The following is a 26,189-nucleotide window of genomic DNA, read 5'->3' on the forward strand; positions in this document are numbered from 1 at the left end:
ATGGTCATCTCTTAGATGGAGGGAAAATCACCTGGTACCCAAGCACCACCGTTAGACTGGAATACGGAAGGCAAAACGTGGGGGGAGCCGGCGGGAGTCCTCGATCCAGCAGCAGTACAGGCCTTGATAGTCATCGCTAGTCAACCACAGTCCCCTTTCTGCTGAGCTATAGCCTGGCCTCAAAACCAGTCTTAAGTCAGTGGTCCAGGAAGCCAGGACCCATCAGTCAACGTCAGCACCTGAGATGAAACCTGCATTTGGTCACTGAAGAGGCAGGAGCACAAACTGGCATTTCCAGAATGAGAGTCCCAGGGTCTCCTGGCCTGGGACCTGTGCTGCCCACCTGTTCGCACCCAAACGGTGTCCTAACAGGGAGGTGTAAGCACTGAGCCCTGGGACCCCTGGCTCTCCGGGCTGCCCCAAGCGCTCGGATCTGAGGACAACTCAGTAGCCAAGACTTCAGCCCAGAAACTTTCTGGCAGTTGGGGCCGTATGAACCCTGTGTATGGGCAGTGCCGAAAGACCCCCCAAAGGGCCACCAGTCAGCCGGAGGCAGGGGGAGAGGAATGGAGCCAAGAGAGGGTGAGGAGGAGAGGAGAGGAGGTGGGGGTGCAGACCGAAGGGAACATCCTTCTCAACCCATCCCTCTAGTTTCTTCACTGGCCCCCACCTCTCCAAGCACCCCTTCTGACTCACTTTGGAAATCCGGCCACATCACTCCTCTACCCAAAATCCTCTAAGGGCTTTTCATGTGCTTTGGGGATCAAATCTGACTTCCCAAACCTGACTCAGCCGGGCCTCCCTCTTTAGCCTTGCCTCTCCCACCCAAGATGCTGCTGGCAAGCTCCCCAAACACTGAACTGCTCATAATCCTGGGACCTGCAATGCTTCCTCTCAGGTTTGTGGCAGAGGTTGCTAAGTGTCCCCCAGTATCTATTCCACTCTTCTTCCTTAGTACAATAATCCCCCGTTTTTAGCTGGGCACAGCATTACCTGGAATAAAGACATTTCTGAGGTTCCTTTGCAGCTAAAACAGGAAATGTGACTAAGGTCTGACCTTAGGGTGATCTAAGCAGGGTGTTAAGCGTGACTTCTAAGAAGTGTTATTAAAGGGAAGAGATGTGCTCTTCCGGGATGAGTATCTAATGGCTGGAGCTTGAGCAGCCTTCTTAGACTAGGAAGTGGAGTCTCATGTTGAAGAGGATAGACCAAGAAGACAGAAGAAACCCAGACCCCTAATACTACAGAGTCATATCCAGGCTTCTTTTACATGGGTGAGAGAAACAAATTCTTATTTTGTTTAGGCCATTATTATTTTGTGTTTTCTTACTTACTGTTGTTATTTTCTTTCTTTCTTAAAACTACCTGATTCAGTGTCTAAGTGTGTCATTTCTCTGCCTGGGAAATACTTCCTTCTCTTCTTTACCTAGCTAATTCTATTTAACTTTGTAAGACTCAGTTCTGGTGTCATCTTCTTTAGGGAGCCATTCTTGACTGGCCCCCAGGTAAGACAAGCAGCCCGCCTTTGTCCCCTCACAGCAGAGAGCGATTCCCTCTCTCTCGCTAAGCACCTGTCCCATGATGAGTGGTGGGTCTGACTGTTGGTTCTGTCACCCTCAGCTGGACTATGAGCATCTTGAGGGAGCGAGTCTTATTCACATCCAGATAATTGGTACCTAATCCAGTGCCTGGTGATCAGTAAACAGGGAGGGAGGGAAGAGGAAGGATGGGGTGTGAGGGTGGGCAAGGAGTCCCATCAACTCTCTGGCTTCATTTGGGGATCCTAGATCATTCTTTTCACTGATAAGCAGATGCACCAGCAGGCAGCTTCAGTGCGGGTGACAAGGAGGAGAAAACGACTCTGGAGAATGATGTAACAGGAACATCAAATCCCGCTATTTCTACAACTTCCAGTTGTACAGCATTTACCAATTTTCAAGGCACATTCACATGTACACATCATCCTACTTAATCCTAACAGCCTAACTGACCAGGCACTACTATTATCCACAGGGCTTAGAGGTCTAAGTCACTCGCTCAAGGTCACAGGGCTACTGTGTGGCCAAATGGGAGCTGGAAATGAGGTCTTCTACCTTCACCAAGTCCAGCAACGCAGGCAGCTCCTCCATCCTGCCCTGTTCAGAGGAGTTAGGAAAGCAAGCCACGTCGTGCAAACCACGTGGAGGCTGGTGTGCACAAGCACGTGCACGGGCTCTCACACACCTGGTGCTCAGATGTGAGGGGTCCAGATGTTCAGTGGCATTTTCACTTGAGGGCAGCAGTGATGGCAGAGGAGGGGCAAGGGCGCGACCGGTGCAGCTGCTGCATGCAGATGCCCTGCCACTCTGCTCAAGGACAGGACCACCTCGAGCAAGTGCAGGGGGCACGATGAAGCAGGGAGGGCTGGCGACAGGCAGCAGCCAGGGGGAGTTCGCATGCTTTCAGAAGCCGCACTAGGCTGTCACTGGTACCAGCTATTTAGAGCATTCACCTCCCCTGGAGCGAGATCAGGACACTGTCAGGCTAAGAGACGGCAGCACACAGCATGTCCGTGGTAAACAATTTATTTTTCTACCTCAGTTGCTTACAGGGGGAAAAAATAAAACGTCATTAGGGAGAAGCACAGATGAACTATTTACAGAGATGAAGAAAATTCACAATGGCTGAAACGTCTGTGAGGCAAGCATACCAGGACAAGTTCACCAAAGCAAAGCAATTCGGAGCAGAACAGAATCAAGGCGGGGGAAAAAAAGCCATACAGATTTAAAAAAATAGCACTCATGAAAAAGCCTGCGGGAAAATAAAAGGAAACTAACCAATTATTACAACAAGCATCTTTAATGAGATGAGCAAAACTGCACAGGCTGGGTCTCAAGGACACTGACAGTCCAATGGATGGACCCGCTCACATCAAAGGCATCCGATGGAGCACGCGGGTCACTTCTCACAAACTAGGAGCGTCAACAAAGCAGACTCCAACTGAGCGGTACTTCACCAATCCAGGGGAGTGGGGTATCTCAGATGGAGAGTATGGGGGTCAAGATTGCAGGAGAAGAGAGCTCTCAGGGGGTGACCAGAAGGGGTGCCAACCGGAGCAGGATGGACCCTCTGTGTTCCATCCCCTCCTACCCCAGCGGGCCAAGAGCTCCCTGATGCCAGCAGGGAATGCAAGGCCAGCGTGGGCAGGGAGGTGGGGGTGTGGGTGCTGGGGACAGAAGGAGGGGCAGGGTGTGGATCAGTGTCCACAGTGCCAGAGATGTGGCAGTGCCCGGTGACTCCACTGTCCCTTCTCAAAGACAGCTGTGCTTATTATTTTGGCAACCACCACTGAGGGACTAGCCCCCGCAAAACAAAGACAACCAGGTAATATTTACATAGTTTTTCTTCCAGATTAAGTTTTTCACGTTAGTATTTATAGCACAGTCTCTGTGTATGCGTTCACTTTTGGTACTGTCCAGAACAGGACAAAGGTGCTCCAAGTCACATATCCCCAACCCCTATGGGCCACCAGCACTTAAAGGCTCACCCCTTGAAATGTCCCAACAACCCCGTCTGGTCATTATTTCAAGTAATTTGACGCTTCTTCCTGGGTTCCCTCGAGGAGGCTCTACAAAGTTTGTGAGAAGTTCCCCTCCGGCCCTGTTACATTCAGGGCGGGTGGCAGGTGGGGTGGGCGGGGGATGTTCACAGGGTGCACACAGAGCAAAATGGGAAGGGACTGGAGAATGAAATTAAGAAAAAAAAAAAAAACAACTGAGCGAAGCAATGAGGACATGAGTCTTTTCCAAGAATTACAAATGAGAAAAAGAACATTCGTTCAAACAGGCAGCCTAGGACAGTGTCAGTGGGCACTGACAGCAGCTGGGGTGGCCCCGGTCGGGACTGTGTCCTCTCTCTAGTAATGGTAGCAAACCCCAATTTGTTATGCCTCTCTTAAGAGCTAGTTGATAAAAATTATGTCTTGTGAAATCGGCAAATAGTCTGCAAAGTGAAATAAGAACAGAAATTAACACATGAAACTGAAATGAGAGTCCAGAGGGGGAAAAAGAGAGGAAACGGGAGACCACTGATCAGCATGGTAATAAATCGAACCCTAGTGGTCTGGGATGCGGGAAGGAGGAGCCATTTCCACAGTGGTTGGTCCCCACTCAACCTTTCTAGAAAAGAACTACTCCCCACTCTAATAATTATCCAGAAGAGTCCAGCCCCCTTTCTTGGAGCACCTCATTTATTCTATAGAATCCTAACGGTGGGCAGGGGCAGGCATTGCTTAACACCTGTGTGGCCCAGGAACGTCTGTGGCAACCCCAGGTCACACAGGTTAAATGAGGCCCCACTGAGAGGGACCCTGGACACTCAACCCAATGAGATGGGTATTCATAGAAAGGGCCGATTCAGGTGAAAGGAGAACCCTTCGTAAAGGGTCAGGTTGCACTGTCCTGACAGGGGACCCAGGATGCACGCGTATGTGAGTGACAACACACAGGATGAAGGATCTTAGCAGCTCTCGAGGACCCAGGTGTCCTTTCATTTCTCTTAGCTGGCTACCTCTTGTTGCCCCAATAGGACGGATTCAGAAAGGGGTGGGGAGGGGTACGGGATCCACACACATCATAAGAGGGACGGGAGGTGGGTGAAGCGGGCACACAGTGAGGACACAGAAAAGAAAGACCACAAAGAAAAAATATTAGGACAGTTTGGTGGTGACGTTGACAGCTGTGCTGATGTCACTGACTCACAGGATGCCTGGGGAGGGGTCAACAGAATCAGGCTGACAGGGATGAGGAGAGGGCAGAGAGTTGGCCTGCTCCTCCTCTGGGTTGCCCCTCTGCACCCCGGCCCCCTCGGCCAGATCCACTAGAAACATCTTTACAGGCAGGAAGCAAGAGATGGATCTCAGAACATTCTAGAGCTTCCCTGACCCAGGGGTCCTGCTCCTGAGGCCAAGGCTCCAGGAGGGGTCAAGTGTGGTTCTTGAGCCACCAGTCCATGAGCTCTTGTCTGGAAAACCACAGGGGCGACCCAGGCTTTCTGGTCCTCCACAGGAGGCAGCTCCTCCAGGGGCTGGGTCAGCGATGGGCTCTGAAAGCAGCCTGACTCCTCATCCAGGGGCGGCGGTGGCCACGTCCAACCATTAGAGCACCCCTTCCCGGCCCAGGGCCACTCTACACCCTGACCCTCCCTGAGAGCAGGCGGCCTTATTCTTGTGGCCACTGATGGCCTCTTTCTGGCTATCAGTGAGGACTAACAGGAGGCTTCCAGGGGTGAGTGGGAAGGATGGGGAAATGGGAGTTTGACGGCTGAGAGAACAGAACAGCTTAGTCCCAAAGGTCAGGGAGCCTCGGTCTGCACATTTTCATGCCTGAGTTCTGTCCCATTCCAACCTAGCTGATTGCGCCGAGCTGTGGGAGCTGGTGACAGTGGTAAACTGCTGGGCCCTGGGCACGGTCACTCCAAGCCCATTCCACGTCCCTTTGCCCCCCTGCTCCATTCCCAAAGGCCTGGCTCATGGTGAAGGGCTGGGTAGCCGAGACCCCATCTCATTCCACCTAGCCTCGCTTGGTCATTCTTGCATCTCTGTCTGCCTAGGGCAGACCCAAGGATGCAGGTCCCTGAGACAGCGTTCTACTAGATGTTTCCCGAGTGAGGTCACGGGGCCCCGAGGACAGGCTCTCAGATGAGACAGGGCATGGAGTCCACTCTGTCACCCCCAAATTATCCCACGTTACGATCCCCCAACCCTCCCCACCTGGGACTAGTGCTGCACTGAGGGGGTAATGGCAACCTGATTATGAAGGGAAGCAGGTTGGCCCAAGCACACAGAGCAGCGCCATGCTCTCAACGAGCTGAGAAGTGTGAGCCTGTGTATCTTCTCTTCCCCTGGGGAGGAAGCCAGGGGAGGGAGGGAGAGGAAAGGCTTCCCCCAAATTGCCACCAGCTTCTGTGCTGAACAGGGCAGGCAAGGAATGGGGAACAGGGACAGTGACACACCAGGGCTCCCCAGGAGTGGCAGTGCACGCATGCATGTATGTGTGTGGACCACGCAACCCCCACCGTAACACATCCTTTCCTTTATGCTCCAGAGCAGCGCCATCCAACAGAACTTTCTGTGGTGATGGAAATGTTCTGTGCTCTGCGCTGACTGTCACCACTAGCCACACGTAGCTTCTGAGTAACTGCAACCTCAGGCTACTGGGACTGAGGGACTGAATTCTTCATTTTACTTAATTTTAATTAATTTAAATCTAAAGTGCAGTGGCTATACATGGCTAGTGTGATGGTACTGGACAGATGGATGTTAGAGAGATGGTAGAGTGTGGCAATTAAGACCCAGACCACCTGGGTCCAAATCCTGGCCCTGCCCCTTGCTGGTTATGACCCCTCAAACAGGGATTTCTCCCTCTCTGGGCCTCGGGGTCCCCATCAGTAAAGGGAGGGAATATACTGGAGGAGCAGATGGAGTGAACTCTGGACCATGCCTGGCCCAGTGCTGGCTGATCTGGTCGAGGGGCCTGCTGTCCTGCACTGAGAGGTCCATGGCCCCCAAAGCTGCCATCAACTGTAGAGAAGCAGTGGTGGGGGGGGCTTCCTTAGGGCAGCCGAGGATGCCTGCTGAGGGCCCCACCCTGAGGGGGAAACTGCCCAGCCCCAGGGGACACATTCGGGGTGGTCCCCACACTCACACTGGTCCATCTGGAAGTTCCGCTACTGTACCTGCCTCCCCCCTCTCCCCTCACCTCTACAATCAGGAAGGTACACAGACCTCAGGGACCATCTCGCCCAAACCCTTGGTTTATGGAAGACATGGGGTGACCTGCCTGTGGCCACGGGCAAACTGGATAAGAGTCAGGGCTTCTGTCGCTGGCTCAGGATCTGTCCCCCCAGGGCATGGATTGAAGTACCCCAAATGCCTCCTGACCTGCCCCCACACGACTTTCCCCACCCCAAAACTCAGTCTGAGGCAAAGGCCAGCTCGAACCCCACACGCACCCTGACGCTGCCCTCCTCATTGGTTTCAGAATGCCACCCGCCCAGGGCCACATCTTCACTCCCTCTGCTGCCCAGGCTGCCGGGTCTAGGCAGATAAGCAATCTAGCCAACAGGGAGAGAAACCCCAGCTCCCTACCGAGCCTCCTCCCCCTGTAGGGAATCCAAGAGGACAAAACTCCATTCCTAATGCCTTCTCTAGAAACCCCAGCTGTCCTCTGCACATAGATACCCCCAAGCACCCCAATACATTCTCATCTGTACTCCAGGTCTGGGAAAGGCTGGCTGACTCCTTCAGGGGAAAAGCAAAGCCCCATAATACATTGCTTCCTTCAAGACCATGCCTACCCTTGCTGCCTCCCCCACAGGTGCGGGTCCCAGGCCTCCGCTACACGGGAGCTGGAGCAGCCATCCCCCAGGGTTCTGCCTCATGTCTCTGACACCCACAGAGGGGAGGGAGAATCTAAACGTCTCACCAGGACAGAGAGCAAACCTAAACCCCAACGGCACACCCAACATACAGCAGAAGGGCGCCGAAGCCAGAGCCGTCAGGCCGAGCCGGAGGAGGGCGCAGGGCAGGAAGGTGGGAGACTGAGACAGCAGGCACTCGGACGGCGGGGAGGCAGAGGGTGGAGGAAAACCCTGGGCTGACAGCTCAGCCCCCGGAGAGAAGGAACCGGTAATGGGCTTCATACGAAGGAGGGTGAGCAGAGGGAGGGCTCCCGCCACAGTTCTTTCTCTTTCCCCCTAAAGGCTGCCGCCCTCAAACACGCGGCACCAGTGATGTACTCCAGTTAATCAGAAACGGAGCTGCATCCTGACCTGGAGTTAGGTGGACTTGAACCATTTCTTGAATGGACGTATGTATGAGCTGTGTTGTCCTTAGGGGTACCCCTGACCCAAATGCAGCCCACCTCCCACACTTCCAAAGCCCCAGGAGCAAAGACACTCACCTGGGAACTGATAGCCATAGCTAGGAGCAAATCCGGGGTAGCCGCGGCCATAGGTTGCCACAAAGTTGGGGTAGCCTTGAACACAGAGAGAAAGACCACAGTTCTGTTAGTACAGCTGCCTCGGGTCTGGGGTGAAACCTCAGGGAGGGTGGGAACTAAAGAGCCTGGGTCATTTTCCTCCACAGAATGATCTGTCTCCCGGGAGGGTCTCTACCCAGGGCCTAGTCACCTCTCCCCCGTGGCTGGGGGTGCTGCCGTCAGCCTGCTGGTAATTAACTCGTATTTGGGCAGAGAGACCCCCAAACCCACGCGCTTTCCTGAACCTGCAGAGTAAATGCCACGCATTAGCACCAAACACAGGGCCCGCTCCTGGCTCTGACATTTGGAGAGCTTACCCTGAATGTACTTAGGACCTTAAAGCTATTGACAGGAGGAGATTAAAGTCCTTGTAAGGCCTCCTCCCAAGGCAGCGGACAGCAGCGCCAGCACCAGACTGAGCATGAGGACAAGGGGGTCACGGTTTAGAGTGAAACTCAGGCTGATCCCTGCCTCTGGAGAAATGCTGGGCTTCAAGAGCCTGGCCTTCAAGAATCCCAGGGGAGGCGGGGTCCTGGGGTCCCATGTCCAAGCACAGATACTCCACAGGTGCCAGTACCTTCCCAAGGCCCTTGGAGAACAGTGGGGGACTGCTATGTCAAAACCTGCACCACGAAGCAAACCCGGAAGACTCACGCCCTGTGTTTATTTATTTTTATTTTTTGGTGAGGAAGATTGGCCCTGAGCCAACATCTATGCCAATTTTCCCTGTTTTTTTTGTGTGTGTATGTAGGATGCTGCCACAGCACGGCTTGATGAGTGGTGTGTAGGTCCATGCCCAGGATCCAAACCCATGAACCCTGGGCCGCCAAAGCAGAGTGTGCAAACTCAACAACTACACCACTGGCCAGCCCCAGCGTGCCCTCTGTTTTGATGGGCATTTCACAGCAAACATGTTTTCCAGACACCGGTCTCAGCAGGGAACCAAGGGGGCAATCAGTTAACTGAGGGGTGTTCGTGGAAACTGCTGCTGGGCTGTGCTTGGGGTGCAGTGGAAACCACTGGCAAGTTCTGGTGCTAGTGGGGCCTTCTCCAATCTGTTACAAAAGCCCCAGTAAAAGTCACTTCTACCCTTCATCATGCCCAGGCAGGCCACTTCACTCTTTGTGTCTGTGCCTGTCGATTCAGGAGACATGGAAGGCTGGTGTAGACGTCTTGACCTGAAATTCCACCGGCCAGAGGGGAGCCATGACTACCCCTGGTCCCATCCCGTCAGCCTCACTCTGCCTTGCTCCACTCAGTGTATGGGAATCTCAGTATATTCATGCCCTTAAAATACTCCCTGGCCATGCTGCCACCTACCCTACCACTCCCTCTGCCGTCTGACCACCTCCACCACTGCCTCCACCACCACCTCCACCTCTCCCCATACCTTTACCACCAGCCTGCCTTTTGCTTTGACCAGAGGTGGACGTCTGTGGTTGTTTTCCGGCTGCCCAGCACCTGACCCCCTTTTGTGTGTTTGCGTCTTGGAGAGAGGCTGGTCTTCCTGCTGCCTGTTCACAGGGCTTTTGTGCCTCAGAGGTCCAGAGACGGGTCCTACCCTCCCTCACTGGCCTGTGGTGTAGCTTCTGCCTTGACCAGTGGATCTGTCATCAGTCCCAGAACAGAAGCTTGCTGGACCAGACGTCAGGAGACTTGGGTTCCAGACCTGCCTCTGGCCCAGGGCCATGCCCTTGGGGTCTTCCCTTTCCTCTGGGGGCTTGAGTCTTGCCACCCATAGAAAGCCTTGCAGGTTCCTTGCAGCACTGATGTGCCCAAATTCCCAACCGAGACCAGCCGTGGCTCCTTTCCCTCGCTTCAACCAGAGCATTTCTAAATCTGCAGACACAACTCACGGGCCCGTTGAACCATTTCTACCTCAAAAGGATCTGGCCTCCTGCTCCTTCCCTGTGTGAATGTTTCCCAGCACTTGGTGTCTCATTGGCAGACGGCTGCCCAGACGAGACAAGATGACCTGGCAGCTCTGCACCGACTGCTGAGGAGCAGGACCCAAGAGAGACACAGAACACTGGCACCCGAGGGGGAAAGAAGGGGAGGAAGAGGGACAGAAACCAAGATTCGGATGACTTAAGAGGACACACACACGCTGGCCCCCTCCTTGCACGGCCGGCCAGCTCAATTCTCCTCCAAATTACTCACCTGCTAGCAAATCAGATCTTTTAGCACTACATTTCTTATACCATTATTTCAACATTGATAAACAGATTATACGCAAATAAGCAAATCACTCCTGCCTAGGGGCTTTCCTGATGAGAAATGACTTCTTTGCTTTTAACTTGAGTGCCAGGGTCTTAAATATTTTAATGTTAACCCGACAGCAGAAGCTTAAGCTCATTCGTTACCTTTAAGACTCAGGCTGGGTGACAATGGTGGAAGGCCCAGTCCCTCCCTGACTTGGGGACCACCAGGACCATTTGATTATATCTGCTTTCTTCCTATCATACTCCAAAGTCTTCAACAAGAACGAGGAAAAGTGTGGTCAAGTTCACCCCAATTTTTGGCCTCACCCCAATCTTCCCGGACATGTCAATATTGTCTCCAGAACATGAAGATGAGAATTTGGCATCTGCCAGAGTGGGGGATCTCATCTCCAACCCCGATCACCGAACATCCTCTGGGTCAGGCAGATGAAATCATAAATTTATAATACAACATTACTTCAATTTTCCTCTTCATTTACTGCTGTGCAGCCCAGCTCTGCTCCAACGCCTCGCAGCCCCAGTCACACAGGGGAAATTGGCTGGCTGCATATCAATAGCACATTACAGCAGACCCGTGCGGACGCTCCATCAAGTCACATTACCGAGAGATGACCCAGCCACCACTTCCATTAGCAGCTGGGCCCCTCCCGCACTGGCCACTGCACAATTTATCTGCTCCAGTACTCTGGACGCCTGATCAATCCCACAGTAATTATCTCTTGTCACTAAAGAAAAAACCAAGCCTTCTGCCTGGATGACCACCTTTTTTACAGATAGGCTTTCCACGGTGGAAAAAAAAAATTCAGAAATCAACAACAGAATTTGAATTTGCCAGTCAGTAAGCTCATTTCAGGGTCTCGTTTTGGGGATACTGGCAGAGTTCTCAGAACTGTGGTTCTAGATCTTTGCACCAGCCCTGGAAGATGTTGGCATTCAGGATGGGTACATGACTCATCCTCTCCCACGCTCTGTTACTCAGCTACTCAGAGTCACAGAAAATTGCTCCCACCAGGTCCCCTGACTTGAAAGAGACAGAGACGAGGGAACTGCCAGAGTGTGACACATCTGACGCATAGCGTGCAGAGCATTGCCTGGGGCACCACGCTGGCTCCATGAGGTCTGCATATAGATACAACACCAAATGCCATGAGCCCTTCCCAGGCAAGGACGGAAAGGCCAAGGTCTACCAAGATGCTCGGACCCCAGAATCACCCTGTGTCACAGCAGCTCCTCTAGGCCTGTGCTGTCCAATTTAAACTAAATTTAATTTAAATTATAAGGAAAACTCCACTTCCACGTCTTGAGTGCTCAACAGATACACCTAGCTAGTGGCTACCATCTTGGGCAGTGCAGATAAAGGACCCTTCCACCACTACAGAAAGTTCTAGTGGACTGTGCTGCTCTGGAAGGGAAATGAAGAGCTGGAACTTGAGTCTTCTCTGTCCACCAGGAAACAGGCGAACAAATGGAGACCTTACGAATGACCTCAACAGATATTTTTGGGAAAGACAAATCCCAACCGAAATTACAAATGAGTCTAGACACGCGGCTCTAAGTTCCAGCCAATCTCCTCTGATCTGTTGGTGAATGCCCACAGATTACAGCTCCTCATCCCTTCCAGATGATGGGTTTTTTTTTTTTCATTTCAGAAGGGCTTAATGTCGGGGATCATCGGGTCAGGATTTCACAGGAGCTTCTCAGTATGAGCGTTGGTAAGAATGTCTCTGGCTTTCTTCAGCTGGCCAACAGCATCTCTCCATTTCTGGGCTTGCCAGGGTGAACCTTCTCCTTGAGGCCTCAGAAATGAGTGTTTTTCTACCACTGGTATCAAACATGTTAAACAGCGCATGCCCAACGAGGTCAAGAGAGTGAGAGGCAGTAGGATTATGAGGCTGAGGGCAGAGAAGGCCAAGAGGAATCAAATATACCTACAATAATCATGTTTGCTTTTATTAAGCCACTTTCATTAATAAAAAGCAAAGAGATTCTCGTGCATTGAGCTGGATAACTGTGGGCACCTCTTTGCTGCTGCAGGCAGTGGGACAAAGTCTCAGGGCTGCAAAAAGGCCCTTCCTAAGGGTCTCAGTTGATTTTGGTTTTGTCTGGCACAAAAACAGGGAGACCTGGCCTAAGGCTGACTCCCCCTCTTCTTTCCTACATTCTTTTTACGGAATTCCCATGGGGCCGGTTAGTCTCTGATTCTGTCAAAGGCTATGAAGGGCCAAACCAAACCAGCTGTTCAGTTTCCGCCCAGGGACTTCGCAGCCCTATCAGGAGAGATCAAGAAAGAAGTGTGCTTCTTCATGCTCATCAGCCTCCCTTTGATGAGGCCTGCCGAAGTATGGAGAAAATCTTAAAGGCTATTTAAAAATTAGTTCCACAGTTTCCAGGTCATTTATAGACCAGTGTGTCTGTTGTCTCATTAGAATATCAGCTCCCCGAGATCAGAGACTCCATTCTCTGCGGCATCGTCGGCCATCTAGCACAGCGTCTGGCGTTAGCAGGTACTCAATAAATACTTGCTGAATGAATGGATTTAAAAGCTTGAATGGGTTTTAGTCTCACTTGTAAAAATCTCTCTAAGTGTTATATATTTTTCCGCTCTTTCAACAACAGATTAAATCACTGAAACTTTCTCTTATTATTGAACTTTTAAGAAATGCTTTTCTCTGTGAGTCGAGTTCATCAGCCAGATTGTCGTTCGTGGTGATGGTAGTGATTCCGGGACTGATATGCAGGCCTAGTGCACAGAGGTAGTGCCCTGGGTGACTGACAGGGACACGTCAGGCCGTCTTACCAAAGGATTAGACTCCGCCTGATGTCACCACTTTAGAGGGAAGAAGTAAGAAGAAAGGGCTTCAGTCACAGCACAGTAGATGCTACTCTGCTCGCCCAGAGAGTCCAGAGGCCCAGGGCGCCAACTGTGACAACGGGTGAAACGGAGGGCAGCCTGGGAGTCTATCGGAGAAAGCTTGGCGGAGACTCCGCCTGGCTGCGGAGGCAACAGGCCAGCCAGACTGTGAGACTGCGAGTTTGTTCTCTGGGAGCGGAGTCTGATTCACCTCTTCTGCCTGGACCTCAGGCTGAGCTGGTTCCAGGCTAGAGGCACATTTTGGGACGTCCCGGGAGGCCGTGTCTCAGCAGGCGTCTAGATGGCCTCACCATAGTGGCTGGGGAATTCAGGAGGGCCAGGGGCTGATGAGGTCTGGAGTCCAGTACGTGGATCTTTATTGAGAGGGAGAAACTCAAAGATAATCCAACTCCTTGGGCTGGGGGTTGGAACTGAGGAGGTGGCCGCAGGTGCCACGGCACACCTGCAGGTCTAGCTATGTTCTTGGCCACTGGTAGGAAGAGGCCCCGAGGGGAAGGGTGTCGGGCGCCTACTTGGGCGACAGTTTGCCCAAGGCTCCCAGTACCTTGTTAGCAACAGCTCTCGGGTTGAGCACATACTACTGTACTTTGTTGATCGGAAGACACACATTTTTTTTCACATTTTAACATCTCTGAAAGTGGGATCTATCTCACAGTCAATGTGATTAAGAAAACATCAGTGCAGTTTAATTGACGGCATATATTTTCTTCTTTCTGAATGGTACACAAAGGTGCATTTTACCACTCGTGGCAGCTCAGATTTGATGAAATACAAGCACTGGCTGGGCACGATATGGTTTCATTTATCCTCAACAACCCCATGAAGTGAGCGCTCCTATATCTTTACCTATGGATGGGGTAACTGAAGGGCGGAGAGGCTGTCCCTTGCCCCAAGTCACACAGCTGACCAGGCGAGGAGTCCAGATCTCCTGATCCTGATGTCAGCAGCTCTTCCCGCTGGCCCACACAGCCCCCCTGGGTGGAGGCTGGGCCGACACCATCCATTCCATCCCAAGGGCTCTCTGCTTGGTTAGGGGAAGGGGAGAGCCTCTGTGCCCTGACGGGTTTTGGCTGAGGTCTGGGGGTTCTGCCTGGTGACAGCCACAGGCAGAGCTATGCAGGAAAAAGGCAAAAGCCTTAAGCAGCAGGGGTGTGGCGGGTTGGGTGGGCCAGGGGAGGTTAAAACTCAAGAACAAACAGACTCCACCAGGACAACATTTTCAACTAACCATTACTTCTTTACTGCGGCTCAGGGAAGCCAGAACTTGAGATGCGAGAGGACAGGGAAAAGTCGGGGCAGACGAAAAAGCCCCTGGCATTCATCACACACTCATCCCTCAGCGAGAGGAGCCAATCAGACGGCGTCTGGAGAAGCACAGGGACCACGCGGGTTGGCCCACCACCAGCCGCGGTCAAAGCCAATCTCAGGGCCACGCGGCCTGCTGGCCCGCCACTCCTCCTCCTCACACAGGCCCTGCCTGGACGTGCCCCACCCAGCCAGGCATGGGGGCTCCTGGGGTTCCACACTAGGACCTTTGCATTTCAAGGCTATTCCTCCTGTCTGGATCGCCCTTGGCTTACTCACCCTTCTCACTGCAGCTGAAATGTCACCTCCACAGTATTCACAGTATCCACAGGAGGTATTCCCTGATTCCTCAGACTAATTTCTATTCCTCATTATGTGCTCGTAAAGCACCCCAGAACTCTATTATGACTAATTACGTATCTGTGTGCTTAGCTGTTAAGTGTTGTCTCCCTCACTAGACCACAAGCTTCATGAGGGCAGGGACCACATTTAAGCACTACCTCTCAGTGCTAGCCCAGGGCCTGGCACACAGTAGGTGCTCAAAGGCTAATGGTTATTGAATGCCTCCTGCACTCAACAAGGCCTTCCTGTTTGGGCTCCATTACAAAGCCACAGGGTGCCTTCTGTTCAGGCACTTCATCTTGACTGTCTGTGGAGACATGGGCCCCGAGCCCTCGCCTGGGTCTGGGGTGAACAGAGCTGCCACATCTTTGCTCTTTGGCAACTGTCACAAGTGAGCTGGCTTTGCTCCACACCTCTGCTTCCCTGAAGAAAAACCAGTTCATTCTTCCCAGCATGTAAAGGGTACCAAGTTAGACTCAGAAAGGTGGGGGCACTTCCTGAAGATGTGGATCCTAAAAAGTCTCCCATTTTATGCCCTGGGGCCTTTAAACTCATCAATAAAAAGTCAAGACCCCAAAAGCCTGCAGGTGGCAACAGGCTCACCTTTTTTCTTTAAGGTTTGATTTTTAAAATTTAAAACTATTAATCCAGTCGGAGTTTCTTTTGGGATACAACAAACGTATGTATGTGACAAACAATAATTACACTCTTACATAGAAAAATATTTAGTTTAGGCTATTTGGCTTTTTCTATCAACAGGTGCCTTCCTATATACACCACACTACTTTAATTACTGTAGCTTTGTGCTATGTTCTGACATTTGGTCAAACTAGTTTTTTCTCATTTCAAAACATTTTCTTATTTATTCTCAGGTGTTTCTTCTTCCAGATAAGTTTTAGAATCATTTGGCCAATTTTTAAAGAATTACAATAGGAATGTTCTTTGAAACTCTGTGAAACCTAAAAAATTAACTTGAGAACGAACATCTCGCCATGTTTAGTGTTCTCAAGGCATCTCTTTCCATGTTTTTAGTTCCTCAAAATAACTTTACCTGCCCTGGTTATTTCCTCAGACAAATAGATACAATTCTTTTTAAGAATTTACAAAACCAAGAAAAGTTTTATCAATTTAAAACTGAGCAGGAATGATTTAAACAGCAGCAAATCTGAAAATACATAAAGAGCTTATCAAACAATATAGAAAAGAGACTCTTAGCCAAACCAAATGAAAACCCATTAAAACTAGACAGATCATGTGCCTGAATGGAATTTTACCATTAACTACCATTTATCCCATTTAATTAGTATTTTCCCGGCACACAATAACTTGCAGTAAAATACCGTTCTCTCGCCTTGAAATTTCTAATTATTGTTGCGACCCACACCATTACGCTTCTCCACTGCTTTCTCCATCTTTCATGCCACTTAAGCGGCAAGATTTTCAATTATCTACGCAGGACGGACAGAGATACCTTTAAGGAAGGGGCATAATATGCAACTCAATTTCTCTAAAAGCCAGGAGAGATCATTTTTTGTCAGAACAAACACACTTTGTCTTTCATCATTTTTTTTTTTTGCAAATAAAGAGTAAAACAGGCTATTTAAAACATCCATTTAAATGCAAATTTTGATATCCCAAGAGAAAAATGTTAATCATTTAAATAGACAGGATTATCACCCACCCGCCCCATTTCCCTCTTCTCCCGAGTTTTAGAAAATGTAGCCTTGGCCCACACAAGTTAAGGCAGCCGGGATTACTTAGGTCTTTAAGAACTCCCATTGGGTGGAGAGGGCTGAGGCAGAGGGAGTGACTTCCTTTTTTTGGAGAAGGGAGTGAAAAGGAGAGAAAATAATAATCAAGTACCTCCGAGGAGGCAGGCATGAGATATGACATATCTGTATAAATCTATACAGATACCTATTCATTTAATGTCACAACTGTCTTGCAAGGGGGATTATCAACTAATCGACAGACGAGGAAACTGAGGCTCAGACAGTTTAAGCAGTTTGCCCAACTGGTAGGTGGCCCCGTTGGTTGTATAGGCCCCCAGTCCACGGTGACTGCTGTGTCCCCTCGGTCCCACCCAGACTCACCCAGCATCCCCATGCCAAGCATGAACGCGTCCATGGTGTAAGGCAGTCCCCGGGCCCGGCCTCTTGTCCCAGGTGGGAACATGACTTCTTTCGGCTGAGCTTTCTTACATTCTACCTGTTAAACAGAAAGGCGAACAGATGAGATGCAAATGAATTCCACGTAAATGTCAAACGCAGAACTGGTCTGGTTACGAGAGCCAAGTTATTTTTAGGCTTGCTCCTTACTCACTGTAAAAATAGCCGTGCCAAGTAAATGGCCTGCAAAACAAATATTGAAGAAAAGGCGCCACTTGTGCAAATCCCACTTGGGAAAAACCTACAAGGAGGCAACTGGGTTTGGAAGGGCAGCGAGGAAGGAAGCTGGGGATATACACGCATGGGTCGGGAGCTCGGGCTGAAACTTGTGCAGAAGGCATGAGAGGTAAGGAGGCAGATGATAGCTGCTTAATGTGCGTGTGAACAACATTAGCAACAGCAATAGTCCCTCACGGTTGTCTGGCCCTTTACATGTTTAAAACACCTCCCAGGTTCCTTCAGGTCAACGTGACTCTGCACACGGGGTCCTCCGATTCTACCTCTTATTAATAGACAAGCCAGTTAGTCTTAGCTCCATTTCACAGATGAGGAAACTGAGCATCGGCAGGCTGTGTAACGTGGTGAAGGCAGTGTAACGGGGCGTGGCCATATCCCAGTAGTTGCAGGCCCGGAAGCCAGACTTTCAAACTAAATTTCTAGGTCAGCAATGCCACTATCTCCATAAAACCTCGCCCAGCACACTCCTGAGGGAAGTAATAAGATTAACCCCCGATTCTGCTCATCTGGATTATTGGTTTCTCGTTTTGCAGCTACGTCTTCAAGCGGTTCCTAATCTTTCCTTTCTGCTTCCCTTCTGCCTCCAAAACTACTTAATCCTATTCCGCTCACACATCCAGAAGTCACTTCTTTTACAACCTGAACTACATATAACACGGAACCCAGGAAATAAGGAAAATTGCCCCCTTTTCCCAGGGTTCCTTAGGCCCTTGCTTGGCACTTACTCGCGGTTACTTTATAAACACTGGTAGGGGCCAGCCCGGTGGCGCAGCATCAGCTTCTTGGTGGCCCGGGGTTCGCCGGTTCAGATCCCGGGTGCGGACATGGCACCGCTTGGCAAAAGCCATGCTGTGGTACATGTCCCACGTATAAAGTAGAGGAAGATGGGCACGGATCTTAGCTCAGGGCCAGTCTTCCTCAGCAAAAAGAGGAGGACTGGCAGTAGTTAGCTCAGGGCTAATCTTCCTCAAAACAAACAAACAAAAAAACAAGCACTGTTAGCCAGTGATCAGTGCCACTGCTGATGAAGACGGGAGGTTGGAGGGCATGGGAGGGCTGCTCAGAGCAGCGAAAAGTAACAGCAGGACAGGCTGATGGTGATGGGGAAAGACAACAATCAGGTATCTTACTTAGAAAGCAGTCTGGGCCAGATGGTACAGGAGCCCAAACGCCATGTCCATCAGCAGCTGCTGAGGGTCTCAGGGTGACACAGAAAATTACTGTTGTTCACGGCACGTCTGAGATATGGAGAAAAGTTAAATCGCGCGCAGTATACATTGTTTAAAAAGGGATCTCCGGGGGGAAGAAAAAGGACCTATGCAACCTACTCATTTTGGAGATACTCTCATCCCAAATCCTTCATTTACAAAATATTTCAGTGCTTAAGCCTAGGGGCAAGCTTTAATGACCCCAAATGTTAATTCCTCTTTCTTCAAAGATACCAGGTAACAGCTATTATTACTCTTGTTCCTTAAAGAATGATAACCACAAATGCTTTTAAAAAATGGACAAAATGGTTCAACATTCCTGACTGACGTACTTTATGCAAAGAGTTTTTATAGATTAAAAGGACAGAGACAAGCATCCCGAAAGAGACGTGGGTAAAGGACACAAACACAAATGGCTAATAAAGAAGCCCACATCCCCGATATGAGACAGGGCTGTCGTCTGTCCCACTGGCCATGATGAAAGGATTATCCGATGTCAGAGTTCCTCAGAGGATGGGGGACGGGGGAGAAACTGGCACCTATTTTTCTGGAGGCTAACTTGACAATACATCAAAAGCCATAAATGTACACATCCTTGGGCCTAATAATCCCACTTAGAGGAATTTTTCCTGCAAGGACGTGTGGTTGAGGCTATTCACTGCAAGCATTAATTATAATTTAAAAAAAAAAAGCCTAAATGTCCAAGAATGGGGAGTTGGTTGGGCCGAGTTTGGTTTACCCAATCAGATTGAAAAGCTACGGAAACGCGTGATAATAACACGCACTGGTGTTGGGAAAGCCCTCAGTCTCAGGCACACCAGGACGCTGGTCCCCCTTACTGCAGGAGGGGGAAAAGCAAATTACAGCGGCATTGTGGGAAATAAACAAGTGTATACATCATACAGGAAAGAAATACTAGAAAGACACACTAAAGTTGTTGTAGAGTGACTTTGTTCCTTAATTTCCATTGTGTACTTTTTATTGTCATTTCCCAAGTTTTCTGCTTTGAGTTTGCGTGTTGCAAGAAGTGGGGGGAGGGGGGAAAGGTGATTAAGAAGAAAGAAATACATCAGAATTGGGTCTTTTAGATTTTTCTCCTAAGCCCAGGGGAGGAAATGTGCTCCTGGAGCCCAGACCCCATCCCCCGGACTTGGAGAGCAGCAGACAAGAAACCTCATTTGCAGGAGCCTGCCCGAGCCTGGGAGGAGGGGTGTGCACTGTAGAGGCAGACACGTAATTACCTAATGCCAACACCAGAATCCAGAATAATGCCGCTAACCAGCTCACTTCCTAATAGCCCTATCAGTGACAATCTATTGCATTGTCTTATGAAAACCTGCTGCCTGTTCCTAGGCAACCTGATCAACGAAAATTTCAGGTTTATACAATTTTCATTTAGGGAACATAAAGGTTAACTGACTGTAATGGGAGTATTTTAAACAAACCCACCTACTCTTGCTCTCACTGAACAGGGCTGGCAGCTCTGTTTAATTCTGCTCTGTCTTTGCTGGTGCTGTTCTGGACAACGCCGACTTCGTGGGTTCTGTCAACCACCCGCTGTGTCAACCGTGCGTGCTCCCTGAGGCCAGAGGCCACGGCATATGTGCTCTCTGGGGGACCCTGGTATGTCCTGGGCACTTGAGTGACAGGGAAAGGCAGCAGTCACACTAGGGAGCCTGGCCCAGCCTGACCTGCAGGCAAGGCTTCTCACAAGATTTCTCAGGACTAGGAGGCCTGCTCACTCTGTCCCCAGCTCCTTTGATGATCTTGTCCGAAGAAAACATACAAAAGGAGGGAGGCATAGCTATTCCCTGCCTGTATCCTGAGTCTCTGCAGTGGGGCAGGGGCTCGAGAGGATGAAAACCACAGCCTTCCCCCATCAGACTGGCAGGAGCCTCGTTTCCCCCATTAGACTGCAGCTCTCAGTGCAGGGATCAGGGTCTGCCCCTACTTCCGTGGTTCCTCCGTGACGTTCCATACAGAGCAGAGATTGACCTACATGCTTCCTGAGGGTCAAGGACATCCAGTCTACTTCATTCAAAGATGCAAAGATAAACAAGGCCAGCCTCCATCTCCGGGAGCTCCCATTCTATTGGAAAGAACAGGTTCTGATTCTCTTGTTCTGGCAACATTATTAAGGCAAGTACTCATATGTCACCTGCCCCTTGTCACTTCTCGGCCTGTCAGAGTCTGGAGCCTCTTGAGTCAGACCACATTTGGGCCACCCCTCGCCCCTACCCCCACCCCCTCCATCCTCCCACTGGGCCCTCTGCAAACCAGAGAACCCAGCATGAGCAACCAGAGTTACAGTCAGAACCCAAACAGTGGAAACCAGTGTCTCTCACAGCTCCAGTCATGCACTTAGGTCATATGGCCACACACTATGTCCCAGTTGTCTACTGCTGTGCAACAAACTATCCCCAAACTTAGTGGCTTTGAACAACAACTTATCATTCCCTCTTGTGGTTCTGTGAGTTGACCAGGCTCAGCGGGGTTCTTGCTTGCGGTCTCTCATGTAGCTGTGGTCAGATGGTGGCTGGGGCTGGAGCCAGGGAAAGCCTGGACCCGCCTGGAGGCCCAACGTGGCTTCTCCACTCACACAGCAGGCAGTGTCCATGCTGCTTCAGCTGGGATCCTCCACAGGGGGCACCTCCTCGTGACTCCTCCGTGGCACTTAATCTTCTCCTAGCAAGGTGGCTGAGTCCTGTCCTAAACAGCATTCCAAAACACCAAGGCAGAAGCTGCAAGCCTTCTTACAACCCAGCATCGGGACTAGTACTGTTACTTCCATCACTTTCCACTAGGCACACACAAGGGTGTGCATACTGGGAAGCGGAGGTCATGAAGTTCATCTTTGGGGACTGACCACCACATGACATCAGCGAAGAGCAGTGGGCACACAGGACAGTGGGAAGCCCTCCTCCCACCCTTGGCGCTCAGCTGGCTGGGTTCTTGGGACAGTGGGCACTGAGGGCTGCCTTCACCATGAGGCACAAGCTGGGCATGGGAGTTCCCCTCCCGGGGCAGCCCCGGAGAAGCTTGTCTGGCTCCCCATGGTCAAGAGAAGCAAAATGGCAGTGGTTCTCCAGTGGCCAGGCCTCTTGCTCAGCTGTTTCAGCACTGCCTCCTTAGACCCCCATTTATGGTAAATGCTCCACACCACCCACACCCAGAGTAGAAGCGCGTTCCCAAAGCGTTCTCTCTAGGGCAGCCCTGGGAGGCGGCAGACTCTGAGGAAGGACCATCTGCGAGTCTCGGTCCTTGAGTCTCCTTGATCAACATCTCAGACCCCACCTTAGCAGTGGCTCACAACAGCTGCCACTGCTATGGTTCCAAACACAACTGGAAGAAGCAGTGTGGCTGGAGGAACAAGAGACTCAGCAGGAAATTCCACGAGGGCTTGTGCTTGTGAGAAGCCTCAGAGGTCACTTGTGACCAACTGCTCACACCAGGAAGATGAGGTCTCCATTTTCAAGCTTCGTAGCTGGCAAAGCCAAGAAGCAACCCCACCCCAGAGGCTGAAGGCCGAGGACGCGCCAACCCCCCAAAGGTAGATGGGATTTGCTTTAAAACGTCAGCCTCCAAATACGCTGCCGTGCTTAGCAAACCAGCCCTGCAGGCGAGCGTATGGCTTCCCTGGAGTCCCCGCAGTTGTGGGTTCAGAAGAATGACCTAGCTGAACTCTCTTTAACGGTAGGCCAGTTAAGGACGCAGCATGTCCCTTCAGAGGATGAATCAGGAGCCCTCGTGCGTGTGCTAACACCATGCTGGCTGCATGTGGGGTGGGGTGCCTCTGCCCAACAGGGTCCAAAGCAACTTGGCAAAGAGGTCTGTTCTTTCTAACTCTTCATACCAAATAATTACAAAGTTACAGAGAAGTCCAAGGATAGCACGAAGAACACCTGTGCACCCCTCACCCAGATTCACCTACCGCTAACGTTGTGTCACTCTGATTTATCATTTGCACACTCCCTATCTATGTGTTTTCTTCCTGAACTGTTTGAGAGTAAGTTGCATACCTTATGGTACGCATTTCCTAAAGAGAAAGACATTTTCTTACATAACCACAGTACAATCAGCAACCTCAGGACATCTAACACTTATAAAATGCTTTTACCTAACCTACCTTCCATATTCCTATTTTGTCAGTGGACCCAGTGAGGTCCTTTACAGCCACACACCCGTCTTATAGAACAGGAAGCTGAGGCCCAGGGATGTGAGACATGCCACCTGTGGCTGCAGATAGTGTATGCGTGGCAGGGCTGGGTTTGAAGTGGGGTCTGTCTGATGCTGTGGCCCAGAAGAGGGGAGCAGGTCCCATGCCACACCCTCTCCCAAAGCGGGAACGCTTGGCATTGGCTTTCAGAGAAGGCACTGCGGAGAAGGCGCTGGGACTTCTGTGGGGACGGCTTCCCTGCAGCCACTCTGAGTGGCCACCCTCGCCCAGCTGGCCCGCAGCTCTTGCTGACGGGAGCTCTCTGCTGGGCACCTTCTGGAAGAGGCTGGCAGTCTGAGGAAGATGCCAAGGTCTGGGGAGTGAAAAGGCTTTTGTTTTCCCCTGGTCTCTACACAGATGGCCCTTGTCAGCACGTGCCCCGGGCTGGGAGGGAAGCTGGGTGGCCTCGGTCTGGGGACACCCAAGCCCTGTGCCTGTGGCCTTGATGTACCGCCCAGGACAAGGAAACCCTGTATGGCCTCAAGAGGCCAGTGTTTGTGGCTTCACTTCTCACCCCCAAGAGGCATCTTAGAAATGACTCACTCCCCCAGGGAGAGAGGGGCCTATTTCAGAGGATAAACCCACTGCTGCTCAGAGAGGTCAACCTGGACTGTCTGCTGCCTGGCTGGAAGGAAGGGCAAGGAACGCAGGGGCAGGCCTCTCCGGGCAGGCAAGTGCTCAGCAGAGGATGACCTGCAGCTTCTATGGTGGGCACCGTCCTTCCTCGGAGTTTCCTGAAAGACACACAGGCCTGACCTGGTCTCGCCTGAGACCAGCTCCTCCTCTGACTCAAACGGCAGCTCCTCCCCAGCCAGCTTGCGGTGGATGCCAGGTCAACACTGCTTCTCTGAAGCCCCAGGTTGACCATCTCCTCTGGCCGTCAGGCCCCAAGGGCCTTCCAGGAGACGAAGGGCAGGGGAGATGACACTCAAGTGCAAAGATTCAGGGGCCCTGCTAGATCCCAGCAGCTACTCAGACCTCTCCAAGTAAGACAGGTGGGTTGAGCCGCAACCCGGAAACCACGCACGGCTCCCCACACAGCCTGTGCAGTCTCACGACCACAGCCTTTCCTCCTCCTGCCTGCTGCCCTCTCTGCCAGTCACAAGCCTTTCTGGAGACCCCAGGAGGGCAGGGCCCTTCGTGGGGCTCTTGCGGGTTCATAACCAAGAGTCAAAGGGGACCCGCCTTCAAGGAGCCTGCAGAGCAAGGAAGGCAGACACACGGCGAGCTCCCCGGGGGAGGAAGCTCTCCTATCCTGCCCCACGCACAGTGCCTGGAGTCGGCCTCAAGAGCCCAGTGGCTACAGAATATGCTAGAGAACGTGTAGGCCACTGCAAAATGAAGACAGGGGCCCTTTGTTCAACCATCACTGAGAGTTTCAAGATGGCAGCAGCAAAGCATTAAACCAGCGAGGGCCCTTCTGAGCTCAGGGCCTGTGCAGCTGCACAGGGCTCACACCCAGGCAGCTGGCCCTGCTTGAGACAGCTGCTGAATGAGAGCTGAAGAAAGAGGCTGATGGAGTAACAAGGGGCGGGGTGACAAACAGTAAACATTCCACCCAGGAGAGGCGGAGAGGGCCAGCGGTGGGAGGCAGGACCCGCGGTTCTCCTCTACATGGAGCTCACACCCGAGATGGACCCGCTGGGCACCCCTCTCTGAGTGACCTTCAGAGAGTCAGGTCACCTCTCCTCTGTTCAGACGTCAGTTCCAGGGTTCCCATTCCATTAAGTTGCTCCATTTGTCCAGGGCCAGAGGGAGGATGGATTCATAACCAGCATGACTGCGTGGCTGGGTGAGGGCACGGCCTGAGACACCATCAGGGGCAGGGACAGCAGTCACACTCCAGAAATCCTGGCAGCTGCACTGGGAGGACCTGGTACATGACTCGAGCAGGGAAGGGTGCCTGGCCATCCTGCCACACCTGCCCCTCGCCAGCACCAGCCCTTCCACCCTCTGCAAACAACTGTCGATACCAGGAAGTGAGTGGAATGGAGTTCCATGTTCTGTCCTGCCCTCCTCCCTTCCCCAGACATCTCAATCAGGCATGTCCTTGAAGACAGGGAGACCAGGTGTGGCCAAGTACCAGAAGACCCCACTTGTAAAGCATAACTCGCCTTGTTCTATCGCAAAAGGGTTCTCACAGATACAGGAGCCCCCCCTGGAACCTACGTAAGAAGTTTACTGTGCAAACTGAAACAGAGATGCCAGCTTAGGCAGGTGACCGAGCCAGCAGAAACATCTACTTTCAGAGGACACGTGCTTGCTATAAACGGCCCAGATCCATTTGTGAGAAGCACTGAGAGTCTCGCAAGATGCTGAGTCTTGACTCCGTCTCCCAGGTCAGCAGAATTACTCTGGGAGGAAGGGACGTCATGCTTATCGAGCACTCCCTGTGCTAGGTGGGGTCATGACATCCTTGTGCATGTCCACGTGTGTGTACTTACATATGCTATATAATGTGTAATAATAAACATGACATGTACACGTAATGCATGCAGAGCACGGGGCCGGGCACACAGGAGTCCTCAGAGAACACCTACTGTTCTCAACACCCTCATTAATTGACTCTTCACTTCCTCTGTGAGTTGGCCTGATTCATCCCATAGTTACAGTAGAAAAGGAAACTGAGGCTCTGAAGAATGATGTGTCCAAGGTCACAAAGCCAGGTAACGACACAGCCAGGATTCAACAATAGGTCCCCCATTTCAAAACCCTTGTCCCCATCTCTGGGCCTCTGGCCCCCCAGATCCTGCCCTCACAGCCCTTCCCTACCACCCTCTATCCAGGCCTCAAGGCCCATTGGGATGCTAGTCCTTCCACAAGGCCAGCCCCAATCCTAGTTCCAGAATTAATTTCCTTAGCACTTCCGGAATTAATTTCATCCACTGTTTCCTCTGCTCAGTGTTTTATTAAAAGCAGTGATGGCAAAGTAAAGGAGGTCATAAACTAAAGCTATTAGCGTCTCCTATTTAGCAGGCAGGGGCTGGGTGTGGACACAGAGATGAATTCAACACGATGAGGCTCTCCCTTGGAGGTGCTCAGCGTCTGGGCAAGGAATGGAGAGGAGCGGTCCCCAACACTGAGACATCATCCCCCAGTGACTGTGCCTCCCACCGGACCCCGATCCGAGGGCGGGGCCTTGTCGGGTCCACTGCAGTCTAGCCTAGAGGTTAAGGCTCCTAGTTTTAAATCTCTGCTCCACTCGCCAGCTCTGCTCTGGGACCAGCTGCCTGACTTCTCTGTGCCTCAGTTTTCTCATCTGTAAAACAGAGTAACAGCAGTGCCTACGCCGTAGAGCTGCAGTGAGCTAGTGAACCCTAAAAGTGCTCGTGCTGGATGAAGCTGGTTGGGTCACACTTCACTCTCTTCCACGAACCCTAGGTGAGCACCTTGGAAGGTGATAAAGCCAGTTGACATCTGCGTTTACATAAATCCCAAAGACAAGGGAACAGAGAGGAAGAGAGAACATGGTCGCCACCCCTAGCCCGGCAGACTCTCCTCATGCTGTGACTTTCTCCCTGAGCTCCCCCACCTGCCAGCCAGGTAGGGCCCCACCTTCCTGCTTCCATCAGCTAGGTGCGCAAAGGCAGCCTCACAGGCC

General features: G+C 51.5%; 1 protein-coding gene across 11 annotated transcripts in view; it reads right to left on the reverse strand.

Annotated features, from left to right (window-relative positions):
* MSI2 (musashi RNA binding protein 2) overlaps nt 1-26,189 on the reverse strand; it is a 388,026-nt gene that overhangs the window by 44,781 nt on the left and 317,056 nt on the right. For 10 of the 11 annotated variants that reach the window (XR_006890528.1, XM_046674791.1, XM_046674790.1 and 7 more), the window contains exons 9-10: nt 16,853-16,967; nt 7,941-8,015 (exon numbers count right to left, since the gene is read on the reverse strand). Coding sequence is in view for 10 of the 11 variants with exons in the window: in XM_046674791.1 (XP_046530747.1) it covers nt 7,941-8,015; nt 16,853-16,967 (190 nt within the window). In the remaining variant the exon portion in view is untranslated. Of the gene's footprint in view, nt 1-2,581; nt 3,982-7,940; nt 8,016-16,852; nt 16,968-26,189 lie in introns of those variants that run through there. The other variant, XM_046674799.1, reaches the window with a different exon arrangement.

The sequence above is a fragment of the Equus quagga genome, chromosome 11 (genome assembly GCF_021613505.1).
Source record: "Equus quagga isolate Etosha38 chromosome 11, UCLA_HA_Equagga_1.0, whole genome shotgun sequence".
NCBI classification, from domain to species: Eukaryota; Metazoa; Chordata; class Mammalia; order Perissodactyla; family Equidae; genus Equus; species Equus quagga.